Source organism: Grampus griseus (assembly GCF_964374135.1).
Source record: "Grampus griseus genome assembly, chromosome: 3".
NCBI lineage: Eukaryota > Metazoa > Chordata > Mammalia > Artiodactyla > Delphinidae > Grampus > Grampus griseus.
Window position 1 is genome coordinate 41,143,956 of NC_139019.1, and position 24,244 is coordinate 41,168,199.

At 42.2% G+C, this 24,244-nt stretch overlaps 1 protein-coding gene across 1 annotated transcript in view; it reads right to left on the bottom strand.

Annotated features, from left to right (window-relative positions):
* Positions 1-24,244, bottom strand: part of ARL15 (ARF like GTPase 15) — a 416,529-nt gene that overhangs the window by 275,209 nt on the left and 117,076 nt on the right. Inside the window, exon 2 of the mRNA XM_082650582.1 lies at positions 6,080-6,224. Coding sequence (XP_082506708.1) covers positions 6,080-6,224 — 145 coding nt within the window. The remainder of the gene's footprint in view (positions 1-6,079; positions 6,225-24,244) is intronic.

Consider the following 24,244-nt stretch of genomic DNA (forward strand, 5'->3'; position numbering starts at 1 on the left):
AAGATACTTCTGTTGGATATAGGCTGATAATTATTTTTCCCTTCAGTACTTTAAAGGTGTGCTCCATTGCCTTCTCCCTTGCATCGTTTGCAGTGAGAAATCTGATGTCACTCTTATCTTTGTTTCTGTGTAACATCTTTTCTCTGTTTTTAAGATTTCCTTTTTGTATTACTCGGCATTCTCCAGAGAAACAGAACCAATAGGATGTGTGTATACACAGAAAAATGTTTCAAGGAATTGATTCATAATACTATGGAGGCTGGCAAGTCCAAAATCTGCAGGGTAGGTCAGTAGACTGGAGACCCAGGAAAGAGCTGATGCTCCAGTTCAAGTCCCAAGGCCACCCAGTGCAGATTTCCTTCTTGCTCTGGGGAAGTCAGTCTTTTGTTCTATTCAATCCTTCAACTGGTTAGATGAGGCCCAACCACATTATATAAAGAAATTTACTCAAAGGCTGCGGATTTATATCTTAATCTCACATAAAAACGCACTCACAGAAATATTCAGAACAATGTTTGACGACATACCTGAGAACTGTGGCCCAGCCAAGTTGACACATAAAATTAACCATCACACTCTTATCACTGGCTTTAGTAATTTTATTAGGATGTAACTTGGTGTAGTTTTGTTCATATCTCTTGTGCTTGGGGTTCAATGAGCTTCTTGGATTTGTTGTTTATCTTCAAGTTTGAAAACATTTCAGCCATCATTTCTTCAAATATTTTTTTCTGTCCCTTTCTCCACCGCCTCACCTTGATAGATTCAAAGTTAGGTGTTGCCATATATTAGGTGACTTGGAGTTGTCCCACAGGTCACTACTGCTCTTTGCATTTTCCATTTTCTCCTCTCTCTCTACTGTGAGTAGTCCCGAATGCTAATGCCCGTCAAGGTCATTAATCTTTTTTCTGCAATGTCTAATCTGTCATTAATCCTATCTGGTATATATTTCATCTCATATATTGTAGTGCTCACCACTAAAATTTGTATATGGTTTTTTAGATATTTTGCATGTCTATACTTTTATAATAACAGTTTTAATGTCCTTCTTTGTTAATTCTAATCTTTGTGACAGTTATGAGTCAGTTTCAATTCACAGGTTATTCTTCTCATTATGAATCATGTCTTCCTGCCTCTCTGCATGCCTGGTAATTTTTGATTAAATGTCAGACATTGTGAATTTTACCTTAAGTGCTGGATAATTTTGCTTTCTGTAAATCTTACACAGCTTTGTTCTGGGGTGTATTAAAGTTTCTAGGAAACTGTTTGAGCCTTTTGTCTTATTAATATGATTTGCTACATGCGTCTAGGGCAGTGCTCAGCTTAGAGCTGATTCCTAAGGCAAAACCTTCCTTAGTACTCGACCCACTACCTCGTGAATTGTGACTTTTCCAATCTGGCTTGTGGTAACAGGCATAACTCTCAGTCCTGTGTGAACACCAGGCACTGTTCCCTCTAGCCCTTTCAGATGGTTCTTTTGCTAGCCTTGAGTAGTTTCCTCATGTGCATGCAATGAATACTATGACACATACTCAAAGGAGACCCTCTACAGATCTCTAGGGTTCTCTCTCTGTACAAGTCTGTCCTCTCCAGTACTGTGTCCTAGGAACTCTAGCTGCCCTAGTCTCTCCAGCTCTCAGCTCTATCCCCTCAATGCAGGGAGTCCACTGAGCTCCACCTCACTTCCCACTGGAGCTGTGCCATGGCCTGGGAACAGTCTTGAGGCAGTAGGCTGGGGCAACTGTGGGGCTCATCTCATTTGTTTCTCATCTCTCAGGGATTACTAACCCTTGTTGCTTGATATTTACTTTCTTAAAAACTGTTTTATATATCTTGTCTGTGTTTTGTTCCCCCCTTTTGGTTATTTCAGGTGGGAGGGTAAGCCAGTTCTAGTTACTCTGTCTTGACCAGAATCAGAAGTCTTCACTTATTCTTGCACTCCCTGCCCTCTACTGAACATCTTCAGTGTTTCCTTCTTCCTCATCACCACCCTTACACCTCTGTCCACTAGCATGCTCACATGGCACATTTCCTTGCAAAAATAAACTCCTTCACCACTGCTTCCTGTGTTTCTGTCTTTCTGTTACCTTCTTAAAAGAGTAATCTATGTGCAATCTTAGCCAGGGGCCCAAGGAGTAAAATGGACAGTCTGTGCCTCATTCCTTCTGCATGCTCACCACCCTCTCATGGTTCATGTTAGTTTCTACCCCAACGCTCTATTGAAACTGGTCTACCATTGGTCATTAATGGTCACCACATCCATGGCCTCCTCTCAGATTTTAGACTTCGGTTTATATTATTTAATTCTGGTTCCTTTGATCTATTGTTCACATTTGACTTATATGATACTATATAGAACTGCCTGGTTTAGATTCCCTGTTTAATGCAGATGCTAGAATGTAAGCTCCAAAGGGCAAGGATATTTGTCTAGTTTGTTCACTGACGCACCCTTAGTGCCTAAATCAGTGGCAATCATGTAACAGGCATTCAACAAATGCAGAAAGAATGAATGAAATATAGTTGGTGCTTAGCACTCTTCTCCTCCCTCTCTGCTCATCATCCCTCAACAATCTCATGCAAATCAACAATTCAGTTGTATCTCAAATCTAGATCTCTTGCTATAAGCTCTCTTTAGTCAGCCTGTCTTTTGGCATTTGGATCACTGTTGAAAGTCCTGCCAACACCTCAAATTAGCATGTCCAAAACTAAGCTCATTATCTTGTATCTTAAAACTGTCTGTCACCTTCTTCCCACTTTTTATATTTCACTCAGTCACCAGCTAGAAGTCATATTTGATTCTTTTCCTTTCCTCTCTATTTCCCAATATCTTTGACAGTTTTATAGGATTAATGACATCTGCCTCTAACTCTCCATTCCTCACAGCCCCTGATGGATCACCTCTCCATGTTACAGGTCTCTCTCAGTAGCTTCTCTAGTCTCTAGCTTTGGATCACAACTCATGCTATACCTCCATATCTTGGGCCTCAACCCAGTAAGATCACGAACTGTTCTCCAAATACACCCTATGCTTTCTATCCTTACTCTTCTCACCCCGTTCCTTAGATTCTCCCCATCATATGAGGCCCTATTTGAATGAGGCCTTCTTTGATCCCCCAGATTAGAAATGATCACTCTTTTAACTTTCATATTTATACCATCAAGTATAGCACTTATTCTGTCTTAGCTCCTGGCATATATTAAACATTCAATAAATTTAAACTGTTTATCATGGTAATCCTACCCCAGGTATAAACTTCTTGATAGCCGAGACCTCCAAACAGGTCTCCAAAAAGGCACTGCGCCTGGTTCAGGACAATGACAACTCAGAGAAGCTTGATATCCAAAATGTCAGCCAACTTACTAATTCATCAGAAAATCAATTAGCGCACAATGTTACAACGGGTTCCAGTAAGAGGAAAACATATTATTAAAAAATTGAATAAAAGCAAATATAGAACATATTGCATTGCAATTTATAAATAATAAATTATAAAATTATTTACAGATAATTTTGTACATTGTAATTCAAAACTGTGCTTCTAGCAATAGTGCTTCTCATTTCTACCTCCGATAAGTGAAGAACGGTATACTTGTGTTACTCATACATATTTTGAAGGAAGTTATTTTGCTTTAAAAGAATTGTTAAGTTAATAAAGTCTGCATATTACGTAACACATTCCTCAGAAGACGTCCACAGCTTTACAGACAACTAGCAAATAATACTCTCATCAGAAATTCTAAGGCTTGGGTACCACTAACCTTCATTTGGAGACCTGCACTGGCATCCTACCTCTGTCATTAACTGTGTGAAAACAGCCATATCACCATACCTTTGAGCCTCAGATGATTTAAAGACAGAATATGGAAAAAGAATCTTACCTGTCATAAAAAGCAGTTATGAGGTTCAGAGAGGTACGATATTTTATGTAAAAACATATGGATTCAATTTACTGTTGCAGGCTTATTCACTCAACAAGCATCTTAGCTATGTCCAAATCGTGTGCCAGGATCTGGAGGCACAAGCTAAATAAGATGCTCTATCTGCCCCTTAGCCTGGGGAGACAAATGTGTCAACAGCAGTGTCTCAGGCACTAAATGGTAGAGAGATAAACACTTCACAGTGGGAGAGCAGGGAGTTCTCAGTTCCATGTGGGGGAAAGGAAGGTAGTTAGAAATGGCTTCCTGCAACAGGCCACACTTGAGCTCTGTTCATCCTCCCTGTGGCCTCACCAGTCATCATGAACCCCTCAAGCTTTTCCTCATCCTTTAATCAAGCTATGACTCTGTTTCTTCACAGGTCCACAGTTTCTTATCTACAATTCTAAACTCTGAAAAGCCTTCAAAGCCTGCACTCTTCCCCTAACTTATTTGGTGGCAAAACCTGGCCTGAAATGAGGTAAGGCTCTTGGTCATCAATATTTTTCCTACTTACAGGAAATCCTAGTCAACGGTTCCACCATATACCCTTCACCTAAGCCAGGACCTGAGTCACCCTTGGCTTCTCTCTCTCCCTCATCCTCCAAACCCAACTGGCCAGCAAGCTCTGTCAATACTAGGCCTGCAATAAGTATCCTATCTATTCCCTCCCTCCTCCCTCCCCCTCTCTTCTCCCTCCCTCCCATCACTGTCTTAGTTAATGGCTAATGGAGCTTTCCACAGTTCAGCCTCAGCATCATGGCTAGCGTGATCTTTCTCAAATGGATATTTTATCACACAGTTTCTCTTTGCTTAAAGTATGTGCAGATGTCTCTGTGCTATCTACAAAGCTCAAATTCCTGAGTGTGGTATAAAAGGTTTGCCAAGATTTGGCCACTGCCTATCTCCTGTGACTCAACTCGTGGCATTCTACTAACCATGTGTCGCAGCCACTCGGAAATGTGGTTCCCAGGAGGTAGCAACCTGTTTCAGGCCCCTCTGCCTTCACACAGCTTCCCCTCTGTCCCCAAATCTTCTTTCTTCTCCCACCTCACTCTCTTATTCCTGCTTGTCTGCCAGGCTTGCTTGTCCTCAAGATCCAATGTAGAAAACTCCATCATGTATCATCCTCCCCTTCCCCCAGTCCGAGCAAAACTGATTGCTTCTCCTCCTTTGTGTATTTCTGGACACAAGCTTAATGTCTGTGTGGCTCATAGCCTGAGTCTCCTGGAGTGCTGGGATCACTGCTTATCCCCAGTTTCTAACACTGGACCTAGCACATGATAGGTGTTCAGAAAAGAAAGCTGTCTGAATGAACAATCTTTTTAAGTTTCCCCGACAATGTCCCAGCCCACTCCTTCCCTGTCAGTTCTCCCACAGCAGCTCTGGTTTTCACATTCCATAATTTTCTCTAGTTAACACTTGTCTTTCCCGCTTCATTTTCAGAGGAAAAAGAGGACACTTTTGGCGAGTGAGAAAAGTTCTTGGTAGCACTTTGATACTCTGGGCCAGATAATTCCTCACGGAGGGCGCCCGTCCTGTGCACTGCAGGATGTTTAGCAGCATCCCCGGCCTCTACTCAAAAGAAGTCAGTAGCACCCTGCCCAAGCTGTAAGAACCAAAATGTCTCCAGACATTGCCAGATGTCGCCTGGAGAGCAAAATCTGCCCTGATTGAGAACCACTGCCTAGACTGACTTTTCTTGGCCACCTCAGGGAACAACATGGTAAACCTGATCAACGGTCCCTGTGCCCACCATCTTCCAGGGAAGAAGATTCAGACTATCACTTGTACCGTGTAGGGAGCGTGTGACCAACACGAGTAGGCTAGAGTGACACTTCAAGGGAGGAGGACGCTCAGTGGGCCTGAGCTGAACCCATCTATCACAGTACGAGAATTCCAGGTTGCGAGGTTAGTTTCTATCAACATCCTCCTGGCTTGATTTATTCAGTGGCACTGAAATGACCAACTAGAGGGATGAAGCGTGCAGCAATTTGATGCTATTAAAGCCCCCCTTAAATATAGTTTGAAAAATAGAGTATCTAAAAATAAATAATCAACAGACTGAAGCATTTCAGTGAAATGAGGGGACCCCACCAACAGCATAGGAAACGAGAGCATCCCAGGGGTGAGGAAGAAAAGGGTGAGAAGCCGGCGCTGTACCCACCTGTGGTCGACACCACGCTGTTGGGGCTTTCGCTGCAGAGCTTGGACAGGAGGCTGGTCTTGCCAGAGCCCGTGAGGCCTATGCAGACCAGGTCATACTCTGGGCGCGCAGGTGGTGGTCCCTTGCAGCAGAGTGCTCTAAAACACTGCCGAGAGAGGGGAAATGCAGCGCTTTTAAGCATGACTGTAGGCACAAAGCTTAGTCACATTTCAAATGACTATGTACTGAGAGGTAATTAAATAACCTATTGACCCTACGGAGGAAAGGGACCTTTAGAGTGAGAGACCAGGAGGACACCGCCTTGACGAAGCAATCAAAGTTAACTTCCCAGGAATGAGACCCACTCGGACTTGCCGGCTCCCCTCTTGCTGAGACGGGGGCACCGCGAGGGGTGCCACGTCATTATGCAGCTTTTCTGCCAAAAATGCACCACCTTCATCCAAGCACGAGGAAATCAGACGACACCTCCGCGAGGAGCATTCTGCAGGACAAGCAGCCTGTTCTTCTCTAAAACGACAAAGAAAGACTGAGGAACTGTTCCAGGTTAAAGAAGACTAGAGAGACATAACGAATGCCATGCCTCCTGGATTGGGCGGGGGAAGAGACATCATAAACGACAGTGTTGGGACAACAGGTGACAGCTGACTAGAGACTGAATAGCAGAGCCTGCAATGACAGTATCACTGAAGGTTACAGTTTCTGAATTTAATCAGCGGACTGTGGTTACGTAAGGAATATCACTGTCCTGAGAAAACACATACGATAGTACTTAGAGATGAAGTCTTGACATCTGCAAGTAACTGGCTAAGAACATTTCTAAATCTCTATCTCCATCACCGTCTCCACGCCTAGATGGTGAGGAATGTGATAAAGCAATCATGGTAAAATGTTAATGACTGGGGAACCTGAGTAGAGTCTACAGGAAAGTTCCGTGTACTAGTCTTCCAGTGCTTTGATGTTATTTCAAAATAAAATGCTTTTAAAAAGCATTAAATAGAATTCCTGTGTATATCACCGCCATCTTGACTCTTGCTAAATCTTGCTTCAGGTCAACTGACCTCAGGGTACTATGAACTGCCGTTTGCTCTGCAAGGGTTAAAGACAAGGGGATTTGGGAGGCTGGAAGCCACTCATGCAGTTTCTGGTCTTTCTACTTATTTGACATCTACTTATTAGGGGCCATCTATGTGCCAGCTTGTAGAGTCTGAAGCATTTAGGACCTGAAAGATTCAACAGAGGAAGAGGGAGACAGAGAGGAAAGAGGGAGACAGAGAGGTAAGAGGGAGGCAGACCTACTGACTTCTGGGTCCTTTGGAGATCATGAGAGAAGAGACCTATAAAATGTCTGTGCTAATTCTTCTTACTCAGATGAAATGTGACGCCTAACTGGCTGTCATACTCTCATAAACCAAGCTTGATTATTCCTCACCCTCACTTCTCATATCCACGTTAGTCAACTGACAAGTCCAGTCCATACGACCTCTGAAACAGGTCTAGAATCTGTCTGCCTCTCTCCAGCCCAGGCCACCGCTGCCTGGACAACATCAACGTCCTCCAGTGGGTCCCAGTACATTCACCGTTGCCCCCTCTATTCTCCACATGGCCTCCATAATGATCATCATGGTCTACAAGACCTTCCATGATCTCTTCCACCCACCCCTCCAGCCTCACCTCCATGATTCTCCTCTTACTCTCCCTCTCACCCTCCCACCTCCAGTCACGCTGACCCTCTGGCACCTCAAGGCATTCAACATACGCCTCTCCCTCTTCCCTCCCAACTCTTGGCATAGCGAATGCTTCATTGGCTTTCGGGTCCCAGTTAGAGCACCCCTTCCTCAGGGCCGCCTGCTCTGATGCTAAGAGTACATTAGCAATTCATGTCAAGCTCTCACAGCACTTTTGTGAATTCAGCACACAGACTATTACAGTTTCTCATTCATCACCAGACTGTGGGAACCATATCTGTCCATCTTCATCCTAGTATCCACAGTGCTTAGCAGAGAACACGGCATAGAAGCCACCCTCAGTGAATAACTGTTGAATGACGAATGAATGACATTTAAATTTTGCCTAAGAAAAGAGAAAAGAAAATGTAAAGGCTAGTAGGAAGCTTGATCTAGGCTCTCTCTGGGTCCCCCATGCTTCAAGAAAATAGTGTTAAAATAAAAGAAACGCTTGACTTTTTCACTGCTCTTCAATGCCAGAAGTTTTAGCCCAGTTACCAAAAGAGTGGTTTTGATGTGCACAACCTACTTTCTTGGTATGAAAGACCTTCTTTTTGTCCTAAATTCACTTTTCCTCGGCTTTTAAGGGGCTCTGCCTACTTCTGGTAAATTCTATGATTACCTAATCCATATTCTTCATGGATTTATTAAACTCTAATCATATTTCTTCTCCCCTGTTTAGAGCCTGAGGAGTCCTAATTATTTCAGTCTGCCTTCATATAGCAGCCCCTGCCACTCCTCCATCATATTCGTGACTCTTCTCTGGCCTTACTTGAGCTCCATTTTGCCTCTCCTACAAGATTAATGACTATGACAATAAAAAGCATTCTAGATGCCAATACATCTCATCCCAGATTCATATGAAGGCTGGCTGATAATGTCTGACCTTTTGCAAACTTTTTCTTACCCATAAGAGAAACAAGTCTCCTGGACTCATGATTAGAGTTTTCCTGAGAGACAGATGTATGTATGTATGTATTCCCTCAAAGACTGGCTAGCAGCCATTCACTAAGAAGAGCTCTGCCAGGTTCAACTATGACAGACAACAGCACCAGTCACACAGTGGTTTCTCTTACTGGGCTGCTGGGATCTTTGTTGGGGGGAGAGGGGAGAGACCCTATTCCTGCTCTGGACAGCACCACTCATGCTCAGCTCCTCTGCCAGAACTCCCTTGGGCTAGCTCCTGGCAAGAGACCCATTCAACTACCCTGGCCCAAACTATCATCAGTCTTAAATACAAGATGAAATTGCAGGTGACTGATTGCTATATATTGCCCAGTTTTAATCATTCACGTGGCAATATTACTCAACATATTTTGGCCCAAAGTTCCAGAATTTCATTTTCATGTTTTTTGTAAACTCCAGAGTGTAAAAACTTTGCAGCCAAGCCCAATAATATCTACATCACCTGCTCATTTATTCTAGGTCACCTACGACATGTCTGACATAAAAGGCAATTTAGCAGTGACGTTCTACTCCACTCTCGTCTTTATCTCCTCTCTCTCTGTTCTCCCCAGTGACGCCGTCTCTACCCCAGAGTTCCAATCATGCAGATGGTAAAGGCATGTAACATGACATCTCCCCTCTCCCCCAGTCTCTTTCTGGAATTTCAGGCTCCATATTTCAACTGTTCTGAAAAAACCCAAACTAAACCAAATCTGAATAAAACAAAAGCCCCCCCCCCCCGCCCCGCAAACCACAGTCTGTAAGAATGAGACATTTTGGAACATAAAAAGCATAAAGGTTAGACTGACAATTATTCTAAGGCAGGATCTTTGAAATAAGTCACAGACTCTTGGAGTATTTATTTGAAATAAATAAATCCTATGGTTAACAGGGGTAGTGTCAGATTCAAGCCATAAAATGAGACTCTTAAAACTATGCTACTTCAAATGGGGGAAGAATGTTCATGTTTTTGGAGTCAGTTCCTAAAAACTGTACAGAGTTTTCACTTGGTTTTCGTTTTAAAACTTAATGAAGCTTTGGATCTCATAGTCAATTTACTTAAAATTACTCATTTTGGCCTCTAGACTATACTGTACCAAAGTTCATTGTGTCTGTCTCCTACAGCAGCTCGTGCATTGTTAAGGGTAAGCCCCTTTCACTGGTGTACAATGCTAAACACAATGCCGTCGGCCGTCCTGACAGCAAGCGGCAAACTCAGGCTTCATTCCCAGGCCAGACACTGAGGCATTGTATGACTCCGTGCAGGCCCATAAACCTCGGCGGCTTCGGTCTCCCCACGATTAACCAGTAACGTTTTAACACTATCGGCCACTTCCTTTCTTTAGGAGGACATTAGGAGGCAACAGTTCAGTGCATTATGCTATGAGAATACAGGTAAATAAGTGCCCATCTTCCTAAGGCATCTTAGGTGATTGTTAGCTTTCTTGGGCAAGGGCCTGGCAGCCCACCATACAGCCCAGACTGTGGTACTTCCCTTCCAGCGGCCCACAGCAGTCACCACATGCTCCAACCCATCCCAGTCCAACCCAAGACACTAAAGACACACAATCCTTACCCGTCACTTGCAGCAGGCAATAGAGAACAGGGTAACTATGGCGGGTGGGGGGGGCAGGGGAAGATGGCATCAGACAACCAAGGTCACAGCCTCTGTTGCCTAGATTGCTTTAGTTCACAGGTCTTTTCACATAGGGTCCGTTATGACTTGCTCCTTTCCAAAAGAACCCAGTGTCTCTCTCTTATCATGTCAGGATGCAGGATGTTACCCCCCAGCATGCATCCATAATCTTCTACCAACACTGTATGTGAGGAAACAGTGTGTCAATATCTTGAGAGAGGGCCAAGACCGGAATCACCAGTAGTAACTCTGTGTCGTAGACTTTGGACAAATTGTATAACCCTTAGCTAAAAGGCGGATTAGCCAAAAAGCCCAAGCAAAACCTTAGGAATATTTGCTTGAAGGAGTATGATCACATGTATCAGGAAAAAAAATAAGCAAAAGATTAAATTGCAAGTATTTCAGTCTGGTGGTCTAGCACCAAGGCAGCAAGATTATCTTAAAATGTCCCCATTTCTGTTGGGGACAGCGCCAGACATCGGTAGGTCTGTCGAGCACTGTACACTGCAGGACTCAGTGAATAACTACTCAACAAATTGACGCTGTAAAGCACTAATGAAGCACTTGACTGTATATCGCACTTCCCTCTACATCTCCACCTTAATGATGCCAGCCACCCTCCAGATCACTCTCTAGTCCCTCAAACAGTCTGAGCACTTCGTGTTTCTGTGCCACCCGGGTCCTGTGCACTCAAGAGGAAATCTCCCCTCTTTTCTACTTGGCAAATTCCCATTCAAAGTTCTCCTCAGACGGCACCTCCTCCGGAAAGTCTCCCATTCCCCTGGCGAGAACTATTCCTTTCTTCCACTCTTTGGTCCTTTACCACACTTCTAGCGCTGCAGTGAGTATTATGCCCCGTGCATTTTTTACTGACTGTAAGAATTATTAGATGACAGAATTATGCACACTGACCCAAAGACATATTCATCCTTGGTCTGACTGTTGGTTCAAAAAGTTTAATTTTACAGCTACCAAGGGTGGCCAGGCACCAAAGCAGAGGAGCAAAGCTGTCATACAATTCACCATTCTAGACAGAGTCCTGCTCGAAATCTTCCCCCTCTGGCACTGGCCCCTGCATTGCCCACATCTCCTACCATTCCATCTCGCTAAATCCCTAGCCTTTGGGGACATGGCATTTGTTTCAATTGACGCTCTGTTTTTCATCATGAATACATGATTTTATTCTGCGCATGATTTCAATTGGATTGAGGCTCTGTAGAGTTGCTGGAAAGTTTTCTTCAGTCAGTGTCGGGGCTTCCCACAGCTATAGAGTCACTGCCCAGGCCCCATACTACCTCTTCCTTATTTAAATACGGGTCTTGCCAAACAAAAACCGGAGTTCTCCTGTGACGGATGACCAGGTCTTTCCTTGGAGTCCTCAGGTGAGGCCTGGCACTGTGCTCAATAAATACTTGTCAGATTAACAAAAAAACAGTTAGTTGGTACCTAAAAGCAAGAGAAGTCACCCATGACTTGAAGTGGATATATTTCTTAGGTGGTTTGGTTTCAAAACCAAAAAGAGGCACCTATATATTCTGAACCTCACCAACTCTCACAATGACAAAAGGAAGTCAATTTCTAGAATGTTTTCTAACACTAAACATGTTCACTGAATAAAACATTAAGAAGCATATTAATATCCAAAACTACAAGATTTAAAATATTTTCCGGGCTTCCTTGGTGGCGCAGTGGTTGAGACTCCGCCTGCTGATGCAGGGGACACGGGTTCGTGCCCCGGTCCGGGAGGATCCCACATGCCGCGAAGCGGCTGGGTCCGTGAGCCATGGCCGTTGAGTCTGCGTGTCCGGAGCCTGTGCTCCACAATGGGAGAGGCCACAATGGTGAGAGGCCCGCGTATCGAAAAAAAAAAAAATCCAAGTCTATAATAGTCAAATATGGGTCTGTCTTTTGAAAATACAACCAAACATGTTTATAGGGCTTGTAAGAGCTGCTTAAGCTCTGGAAAAGACACGAGGAAGAATCGTGTCCTAATAACACAAAAACAAAACCCAAGATGGTCAGTACTGTTAAGCACAAGATATAAATGATTTGTGTGTTAATTCACTTATAAGAACAACCCAATGAGAAAAAGCATCGATACTTTGCACTTTCCATTTTAAGACTGGGAAATTGAGGCCCAAAGAAGTTAAACTTGTTAAGTGGAACCAGGATTTGAACCCTGGCAGTCTGGCTCCAGAGCAATTTTCTGAGTGATGGGAATGAAAAGCCTCTAACATCTGAGAGTGTGTCATGTAGAGGCGACGTTCGGGGCATTCTTCGTAGAGGGCAATGTACAGATACGAAAATATGCCAGAGTTTGTAAGGTACAGAGTAAGGGCCAGAGCTGGGGCTCCAACCCGGGCTATTTGGCTCCAGAGCTCTTACTCATGTCCTCTTGGCCTTGGTACAGCCACGTCTGGAGTCAGGGCTCAGAGCCTTGGAAGCGGGGTGTTGTCTCGAGGGAGTGAAGGGGGGCTTTAACAAGGCTGCCTGTGTAACTGGACAGATGCCTGGCAGAGGAAGGGGAAGATGCAAGTCTCGGTACTGCTTCCTTCATTGCACTGTCCGGCTCATGGCCTTTCATTCTGGGCAGACACCCTGCATCTCTCTCCCTGGACAGTTAGAGGAACTGGGTTCCTTTGGGGCAGACTTAGGGAGCAGGGAAGGAGGAGGGGGGCTGGCTGGGCTGGAAGACAAGGGGATACTGAAGGGCTGCTGGCTTCTCTTTCCCGCTGTTTGCTTCTTCCATTTAACCCTTTTTTGTCCTCTGGAAAGGACAAAGCTTGTCTATGAAGAGAATCAAGCTGCACAGATTTCTGATTCTAAACATGGTAAATAAGGGGAGAAAAAAACCTCTAAGGGAACAGTTCTCAAGTTTTCCCCTTTAAAATGTGTGCATGTAAACTGTACCTCAATAAAGTAAATAAATAAACAAGCAAATACTAAACAAAATAATATGCATTGGGGAAGAGTATGAGAGAAAATACATAAATAAACTGGGCTGTGTGGAAATCCATGTCAAAGAGATGGTCTATATGAACATGCAAGCTTTTAGCTGATCCTTTCTTTCCATCTGCAAGAAGAAAAATGAATTTCAAAAATGCTCTGATGTCTTGGATTATTTAGTAGGTCTTGCAAAGAAGTGAAAAGAATATAAATTCCAAATGGCACCTCAGCTACAGAAATAATCAGCAGGGCAACAGTGTACTGTGAAGAGGCCCTTGATCACCAGACGGATCCCAGCAGACGACCCCTCCCCAGGTTACAAGAGCAATCCACTTTTTGAGGTGAAAAATCCTGTGGCCCTTTAAGACCCTAGTGGGAAAAACAATAAATTGTTTTTACAGAAGATGGGTCAAACCTTTCGGCCATGTGGGCTGCTCTGAGCTCACAGATTGTCCCAGGGCTGAGGCTTCTGGCCAATACATCACACTGCCTCAGGACACTAAGTCTGTCTTTGCCTTACCCTTTGTATTTCTCAATCCACATTCCTTTTTGGGGTGAAATACTCCATTATTTCTGCTTTGTTCTGGGCTGTCTCCTGTCTCTGTCCCTATTAACTCGTGGCAACAAAAGAAACAAACAGAAGCAGGGGATTTCATGCTTAGCAGCTACAGACATTGGCCTCACGGCTTTGCAGAGGGGCAGACATTTGAGACTTTGAATGGAAGAGAGTGCCGCGGCGCTGAACCAGACCAGGGGCCCACGTGGCTCCCAGTCTGTGCATCAGTCATCCTGAGCAGTGGCATTCATGAGTCCTGGTACGTGTATTTCCAGATGAGCCACAAGTGGGGTTTTAAAAGTTAAGGCACGTATCTGATAATTAGATTTAAAGAGACTCTAATTCGAGATTCTCCTATATTCTAGCAATCCAAAATTTCAGGTCTTCTCATATTGGAAATAGATCAGGGGGATAAGATTTTTTTTTTTAATAAAAATGAAGAAACTCAAAGAGGAAGCTAAGCAGAAAATAAACGTCTTTCTTATTTTCAAGATGTAATTTTTCTCTTATAATGACTAGATGGAATATCTAATTTTTATAATGACAGAATTATCCAGTAAAACTAGCAGTAAATTCCCCAGGCATGACTATCTGTAATGAGAACCAAGCTAAATGAATATTCATAAACGTATCCAAATCAGGGCTTCACCTGGGTCAGTTTCAGGCCATTTATTATTTTTTTCCCTCAAGAGCAAAGAAATACAAATTTAGTTGAACGTGAAAGAGATTAATACATTTTGTATTGAACCTCTTTCTTGGTCACTTTCTGAATAGAATGTTTCTAAACGGAAAGTCGGGCATGAAAATACGTAAACACTTTTACTATTCCTTAACAATGGCATTTTTCTATACTTTGTACACTTAGGAAAAATCAGGGAATGGAAACATTTAAAAAGAGCTAGACTCCCTAGGTAGATCTTCCAGCAGATGGATCATCTAAAATCTCCCAGGAAAGATCCCAGCAAAGCAGATTCTCTCTGCTCTTGGTGCTTTTTGGAACTGGAGATGGGGAGCTTTGGAACGGTCGAGAGAAAAACAAATCAAACTAAAGTTGTTTTCCTTGTAGACCCTAACAGTGAAAATCCTAATTCCATATTTTTGGACCACAGAGCATTCCTTCACTTAACAATCTCCAGGTTCCATGAAGATGGAGCTCAGCCCCACATAGCCTCTCTGTCACCAATTCCCTTAAATCCACCCATTTGGTCTCTACCATCTCCCCATTCCTAAAGTCTCTGACAGCGCGTCACCACTGTCTCCTGGAAAACACACTGTCCTAACTGGTGTCCTTACTTCGGGTCTTACCCGAATCCAATTCAGTCTCCAAAATGCTAATAATGATCTTCCTAAAACACATCAAGTCATTCCCATGATTTAAAATCTTTCCACGGCTACCCATAGCTGTCAGGAAAATGACCAAACTTCTTATCTAAACAGATAGGCTTTTTATGATCTGGACTTTGCCTTCATTTCTGGCCTCTGATGGTTGTTAGAGGGATTACATAAGATAATGTTCATAATGTTTATAAAGCACCCAAACCGGGGTTCAACATGTGAATCTTAAAATATAATTATTTTAAGTTTATAATTCTTATATATTTATAATTATAATATCTGCATAATAATTCATTTTTATTTTCCCACCATATACATGGCCCTCACGCCAACCATACAGACCTATGTGCAGTTCCTGATCCAGTCTCCTTCATGATCCGTGTCATCAAAGGGGCTGACCCTCTGCCTATACATCATTCTCCACTAAACTCCCTCTGGCTGGCACCTAGTCATCCTTCAAAATTCAGCTCAATGATCACTTCTTCCAGGAAGAATTCTGTGGCCCTCAGTCTGATTGAGATGACCTTCTTCAAACTCCCTTAGCACCTTTTCTGTTCCACTGTCCTAACACTCATCATTCTGTCAAGTAAAGGTGATCTATAGTCCTTCTTCCCCCACTTGGACTTGGAGCACTTCAATGCAGGCTCCACTTGTGACTTAATTTTGGAACCTGAGTGTCTGACACAGCATCCACCCCGTGGTAGAATGAGCTCCTCAGTGACTCAGTACATGGCTTTGATTAAGTGCATGGTCAGACAAGCCTGAGATCCAACCTTACTGTGATCTGGAGAAGTTACTTCACCAACACCTGTTTCCTAATCTAGAAAGCAAGGATCATCTCATCGGATTGCTGGCAGCAGTAGTACCTACTATGTATCAAATGCTCAGAACAGTGCTCAGTAATCAATAGGTATTGTTATCACCATGACTGTGGTTATTAGATTTTTCACTTAGAAAAGTGTTTTCCTAAAAACTGACTTTGTGACCACCCATCAGGACTCTTCTCACAGTGCACAATTCAAGATAACTCAGGGTCTGGATTTATTTTATTGTCCATTTGGTCAAAGATCTGACCTGATAAGCCAGATACCAGTGGTGGCTAATCATACAGAGACAGTCCTTTTGGTTTGCTATAATAAGAACTATTAAAAGAGAGCATAATATGATGTAGAGTGGGACCATCACTGTATTTTTTCTTTCCCTGAGAGGAGAAACAGCTTTTAAACATGACTGGTCTATCTTAGCAGTTAAATCAATTGTCTTTGATTATGAATCTCCTGCTATGTCTATGCAGACCTAGACAAAAGCATAATGGTGGCAAGGGGAGGGGGTGGTGGTAGTGTCTGTGATCCCTGTGCATCCTCAAATCACGTTGCTTTAACTGCTGACAAAGACAAATGTTTACTCTGGTCTAATGTGGAAGAGCCAATACAGTGAACTAGACGCTATCTCGCCTCACACATCAACACACGTGTCAGACAGACTCTGATTGCAAAGTCTGTTATTGGTGATGAGAGAGGCAGAGAGGGCACAGCTGGATATTTCAGATCCACAGCTGAGCTGGCAGCAGTGGTAGTTCAAGCCATCTTCTCACTTTATAAGCTGGAATTAATCAGAGAGTTATTTAAAGGTGTGTTTTATTAAAGAGGCACTTTAGAACCAGGAAAATATGATATTTGAACATCATAGATGTTTTTTTAAAATGGATGTCCTCCTTTTTCTTTTGTACCAGAGAAGGTTCTGCTTGCAAATACCAGAAAAGTGATTTATTGGAAGCATACTGATAATTCACAGAACAGATGAGAAGACTAAAAAAATGCAAGAACCAAGGCAGCCCACAGTAACACCGCAGCAGCCATTAGTACAGGAGTCACCACTTGTACTAACTGCTTGGCGTCCTGTACTGAACTCCATTGCAGCATGAGAATGACCTGTGACTACTCCAACCCGGTACCACTGACCATCAAGCTGGAGCATCCAATTGGCCAAGCCTTGGTTTCAGGCTGGGGCCCTGGCTGCCAGGCAGTTAAGAAAGAAATAGCTGAACCCTACCTTCAGCAATGAAAGAAGGGAGCCCTGACCCCAAGCTCTTGTGGGATTTGTCCCTAAATAGACTATTCACTTACAGGGCAGCCATAAACAATATCAACTATACATTTTGTCCCTTGGCCCAAAAGACAATAGACTTTCTCTATTATTACAATTTAAAAACATAAAATAGAACAATATTTGTTGATCTTCCAATTCCATGGACTTATTCTGATGGAATATGCCAGAGTTCTGGGCAGAGGGCAAGATGAAAGCTAGCAGAAAAATCTAAGTCGGGATTTTCCTGAGCAAAATGTTTTACCCTCTCCGTGTCCCACTTGGCTACTATTATTTAATACTCAGCTCTCCTATTCCACATGCGTTCTCTTCTTTCTTTTCATACTTCTACCAATAAATTATTACATGTAAGAAGATGGGAACTGGCTGTGTCTGTGTAGGAAGCTGATGCCTGACAGCTCTTATGTCTAAACTTGCATATTCTTGCTTTCCTTTCAACTTTAATATCTTGTAGGAGGAAAATGGGGCAGGACATACTTGGAGGTGTGTGTAGCACCTAGCTTTTGTTAATTAAGAACAAAAACTCAATCAGGTAGACTGTGCTATTGCTTGTCACTAGAAGCATAGATATAAACTCCCTAAGGATATATGACTGGGCTTTTTCTTTCTTTTTTTTCTTAAATCAGACTACTCTGGTTTTCTACATATTTATCTAAGTAATGTATAATCCTTCAAGTCTCTCTTTTCTAATTTGCACATCACACTGTAATTGTGAAGCAACTGCTACAACAACAAAAAACTACTCATCAGGAACACGTAAAAAATACCAAAACCCAAAACAAAGAAACCAGAGCAATCATATTTATGGTCAACAAATAATTTAAAAAATCATAGTCTTTGGCTGACAAATTCAGCTTTCCCAAAAAAACAAAATCTGAAGGGTTATAGTAAACAAGCATGTTAAAATATAAATCAAAAACAAAAAACCAAAAACAGGGGGAATGAGGTTGGAGGGAAAGGCTTAAAGGCATGTGTTTAAAATTAGGACATTATGTCTCATTTATTCGGTGACTCTGTGGAAATTTTATGACATTCATCCAAGGAATTATGACTACACCTGAACAGATTATCCCCGCCATGGCTCTCCAAAAGGAAGAAAGGGCATATACTCATGACTATTTGAACTGCAGGTTAGAATGAACTTTATAATTACAAAAATAGTGGATATGAAGGTCCTCAAGGGAATTGTTCATGGACAAATTAGAGACAGTGTTGGCAGAGATAAAATATTTATCACCAAAAGAATACATAAAAAGTATTTGAGATGATCAGGGCTCATTTGGGAACCACACAAGGGCAGTAAGATATCACCAGAAAAACACGAGTATTCTCTGTTACGTAAAAACCTGAAACAAAGAATTTCAGTCATAACAAGTTCTGCATCTATTAAAATAAGACCTCATTGTCACGTAATCTGGGGGCAGTGGGGAAAAGAACAAAAATTGCCTTGAGATTTTCTTAACATGCAAGACTTTCAGAGCAACTATACAATAAAAACCATAGCTCTCTCTTCGATCCTATTAATGTTTTCATATTTTACAGTTTCTTACAATTTGCAAATCTCTCTCTGCCCACAAAGAAGGATAAAAGATACAGAACCTTAAAACATGAGATTTTTGAAATGATGTATTATACAATTTTAAATTCCATATTACTTCTTACGTTTTATTACATGTTTGTATTATAAGCCACATCTAGTCCTTCACTGAAAGAAATGAGAAGAGAATGAAGGAGATAATAAAAAGATAGACATCAAATAAAATTTGATCAAATAGTGGCAAGAGATATTCTCTAAATCACATCCAATTTAGGTTAACGTAGGTACTTCAAACTTTCAAAGACTGATGGAAAGGCAAGGAGAGTTCAAAGGGGACATCCTAAAGACAGCACTAGATAGTGTGATAATCTTTGACTTGACACAGGATACGGCTTCAGCAGCAGTTTGAACCGCAACCTCGAACATTTGACTGAATCTCAGCTTGAGAACTTCCTACAACACTTTCATTAAAAGCCCCAATATTCAGTGTATACAAAGGTCAAATCATTATGTTGTACACCTGAAACTAATACTGTTGTATGTCAATTATACTTCAATTTTAAAAGCCTCAATATCTATTTTACTTCCATTGACAATGAGATTTCAAAAAGAAAAATTAAAGATTTAGAAAACAAAGTACACAATGCTGAAAATCAGCTACTACTAGCAATTAATTATACTTTAAATATGTTCACTCCTCAATTTTAGCACAACTTCTAACAACTTAATACTCAAATTATATGGCTATAAAAAGCACATCAATTAACAGGTCGGGCTAACCTCACCCCACTTCTTCCTCCCTTTCTCTGCTTTCAAAGCTCCTTGAAAACATCATCTCTATTTCCCCTCTTCCCTTTCTCTCCTGAACCCACTCCTAACAGGCTCTCTCCTTGTCAAAGTCATCGTGATGTCCACACTACTAGACCCAATGGTCAAATCTCAGCCCTTGTCTTACAGGTTCTTTCCGTTAACATGACTACCACTGCCTCCCTTAAAAAGCTTTCTCACCGGGCTTCCCTGGTGGCACAGTGGTTGGGAGTCCGCCTGCCGATGCAGGGGACACGGGTTCGTGCCCCGGTCCGGGAAGATCCCACATGCCGCGGAGCGGCTGGGCCCGTGAGCCATGGCCGCTGAGCCTGCGCGTCTGGAGCCTGTGCTCCGCAACGGGAGAGGCCACGACAGTGAAAGGGCCGCGTACCGCAAAAAAAAAAAAAAAGCTTTCTCACTGAACTTCTAGACACCACTCAGTTCTGGATTCTCTCTTACTTCACTGGGAAAGGGGTTCCTTGTCAGTTTCTTAATCTCATCTGCCTCTTACCATCGGAATACCTGGGATGACCTAAAGCCTCTTCTACCTGCACTCACTTCCGTGCTGACTACCTCCAATCTCATGCTTTCAAATCTCTCTAGATGCTTTTAACTCCCAAATTTCTATCTGTACCACGGACCTCTAAACGCATATATGCAAATGCCTTCTCCACATTCCTCCTCCAGGATACTGAGTCGGCATCTTGAACCTAACATACTCAAAACACAACTCATAACTCATCCCCAAACTTCTTCCTCGGCTCAGTTAACAGCAACTCCATTTTTTTTTTTTTTTTTTTTTTTAGTTGCTCAGGCCAAAAACCCAGAATGATCCTTGGCAACTCCTTTTCTCTTAAACCACACATTCAATCCATCAGGAAACCCTGTCAGCAATAGCTTCAAAATATTTCCAGAATCCAACTACTTCTTACCACCTCTGCCCTTCCCACTCTGTCTAAGCTACTGTCATCTTGCCTGGATTACGGCAAGAGCCTCACAACTGGCTCCCTGCTTCCTCTCTAACCTCCCTATAGTCTATTTACAACACAGTAGTCAGAGTGATCCTGTTAAAATGTGTCAGGTCACATCTATTTTCCATGCAAAATCCTCCAAAGGCCAGCCCATCTCACTCAGGATAGAAAAACCACAGCCCTTATAACAGATTACAAGGTCCCATAAAACCTGCCACAACCTCCCTCCCACCCCACCCCCCAACTGTTTCTATGGCAACACCTACTACAATTTCCTCCCTCAGTCAGTTGCTCCTTGTTGTTCCTGGATTATGCTAGGGACAGTCCTACTTCAGAGCTTTTGCACTTGCCATTTCCTCTATCTAGAAATTGCTTGCCCTAGATACACACAGACTCACTCCTTTATCTTGTTTTTGCTTTGCTCACACGTCACCTTTTCAGTGAGACTTACCCTGATCACTCTATTCTAAAAGTGCATCCTCCCTGCCTCACGACATTCCCTATCCCCCTTATATGTTTTATGTCTTTCCACAGCACTTACCGTCTTCTTACCTATTCAATAACTTACTCGTGCATTTGGTTTACTGCCTGTGTCCCCTCATAAGAATGTAAGTCTCATGAGGGCAGGAATTTTTGCAGGATTTTGACAGATGCAACCCCAGCACCTAGAACGTGGCCTGGCATAAAATATACACCCAATAAATATTTTCAAACTAATGGTTGAATGGTTTCCATGGATCCTTCACAACCATACTGGATTATTTTCTAACCTCTTTTTGGATTGAGGTTGATGCAATTATATATTCTATCCATATTTTTCTTGAGTGGAAGGAACACATTCTTTTACGTCACCTATTGGTTTTGGCATATCTTTTATCTGACTCTCACCGAGCTTAGCCTTCCTCTAGAACTACAACACAAAGTTCACGGCAGTGACAGACAGGGGGAGGCTGAGGCAGAGTCCCAGAGTTGTCCAACCTTTATAGGTTGGGCACCAGAGGAGAAACCAACCAGCCTGATAGGGAAAAAGCTAGGAAACAGAGTGTAACAGAAATCAAGAAAAGTCGAGTGCTTCTAGAGGGAGGAGATCATCAACTGAGATGAATGCTTCTAAGCAGTTACGTGAGGATCAGAGCACACAGATAACCCCTGTATTTGGGAATAGGGGGGATGCTGGTAATCCTGACAAGCACAATTGTAATGAAGTGGTGGAGGTGGAAATCCAGGGTACGTCCTTATGTCCAACGACCTCCTCACTTGGCATGCTTCACCTGAGCCAACCTTCCGGTCTCATTGCTTTGACTACACTGCTGATTTCTCAATCCCATGTCCAGCTTCAGCCTCTTTCTGGAGAACCCAAGCAGTGTGTCTAAACTTCCTGTTAGACATCTATACCTAGATATTCCTTAGGTACTCAAACTAACAAACACCCAAATTCACTACCAATCCTCCCACCCATTTGTCCCTCCTTCCTGTATTCCCTACTTTAGGAAATGTCATCATCATCCAACCCAGCATTTAAAGTTAAAATCCTCTTAACATCCTAGATCCTTTCTCTCTCACACTGTTCACAATTCATAAAACCCCATACTCATGCTGATTCTACCTCTTAAATATTTCATATTCTCTATACCTATTGTTTTGCAATAAAGCCATTATTTCTTGACAGAACTGTCACTACTTCAACATAAATACTGTACCAAGCACATCACAGGTGCTCAATCAGATATTTGTTGATTCACTCAAGGAGCTCATATGGCCCTATTATAAATTGCTCAGATATATGGTTATAAAATCCATTTTTAACCTTAATAACCATTATTGAATTTTTAAAAAGACAAACTGAATACTCTGGGGCTGAGATACTATGAATAATAATACCATAAATAAAAAGATCCCAAAATACCAACTGGGTTTGAGTGTCCCCTGGGAGACTATAGTCATGAACACTGTAGAGTTCCGACTGCCACTCACTGGAATTACTCTCACTGACTACTGCTTTCCATAGTCCCTTCTTGTCCACTCAACCTTCTTCAACAACGTATTTTCCCTTCAGAACTTACTCTACATGGTCTAAAAGCCATAACTCCAACGAAGGAACCTGAGCATTGCTAACAAGCAGACAAAATACATAACATAAATTATTAGTTTCTCTTTCTCAGAGGCAAGGACCCAATGAGACGTTCATCTTGAACAAGAAGTGGTAAGTCATGACTGGGAGAACACCGGCAAGGGCAAGTGATGATGCAAGCCTCAGCCTCAGAGTTCCTCATCTCTTCTGCAATTTTCTGAGACCCAGCAATATAATCTTGACCTTGATAACCTCCAAAGGGTCTTGCCAGGAGAGGACAGAAAAGACCTCAAGAAGTATTTTGGCCCCCAAACGTTTTTGAATCAAGTTAGAGAAAGTTATGAAACTCACAGTTGTCATACTTGACTTGCATCCAGAAACACAACTCAAATGAAGCATGTAGCCTAAATGGTTGATGGTTTTCAGCTGGATGTACTCTCCAGTCACCTAAAATGAAAAATCTTTCTCTAATCTCATCCTAATAAAAATCTTTGACCTGGCCAAAAAAAAAACCCTATATACCTTTATGGCAAAGTAGGAAGAGCGGGTAGATAACAGAATATAGAATGACTTTACACAGTTTTGTACTTTTACTCCCTGGTATTTATAGATTAAACACCGTTTGTAAGGCCAAAACCTGGAAAGAATCTGCTTCAGCATACCTGACCCATCATGCACACAAAATGAATCATCTTTTATCTAGCTCATACCACAAGAGAGTTTTACTTTTAGCTGAACAAACTTCCCAAAGGGACATCTAGTCATGCTATTTAGAATCCCAAAGGGCTGGCCTCGAGAGCAGGGTATCCCGATCTCTCTCTACTAGTGGATTGAATGATATGGAGACCCCTCTTGAGACACTAAGGATGTTTATTTACTCAGGAAATAAATCCATATTCCTTTTGTCCAAGAGGCAATAATCGTTCTCAATTCTCAAGGCCCAGGTTTCCCTAACTCCTCCTCCCTCCCTCTAGGCTCACATTATACTCTGTATTCTCACAGTATTTGGTTCATGTTGCTAATGTTCTACTTACTACATTGCACTAGAGCCAAAGTGCATACTGAATGTCTGTCTTCCCCATTACATATTAACTCTAAATCATTCTTTATTCAACTTTGTATCATCATGCCTGATACAGAGAATGTTTGTGAAATGTGTAAATCAATGGATAAAATTAATCATGGCTGGTCTCAAGCAAATTGAATACATCCATTAAAATAGTCCAGAATCATTAGGTTAGATTAATGGAAAATATGAAGGGTTTATCTCATTTTTTTTGAGGTAGATTCTCTATTCATCTACCCATATTCTAATCAGTAATTCTCTAATGTGTTTCAGAAAGATCTGAAGAAGATATTCCTTGTCTTAGACTTTGAAAAGCATCCTGGAAAAATAACAGATGCAGAGATGTTCATTTTTTAAAAATAAAATTTTAAATGAGATATACACACTTACATGCTGACTGCTCTCTGGGAGTAAGGACGAAAACCACACGTTGTCTGAATTATTCTATTTAAATAAGGAAAAAGA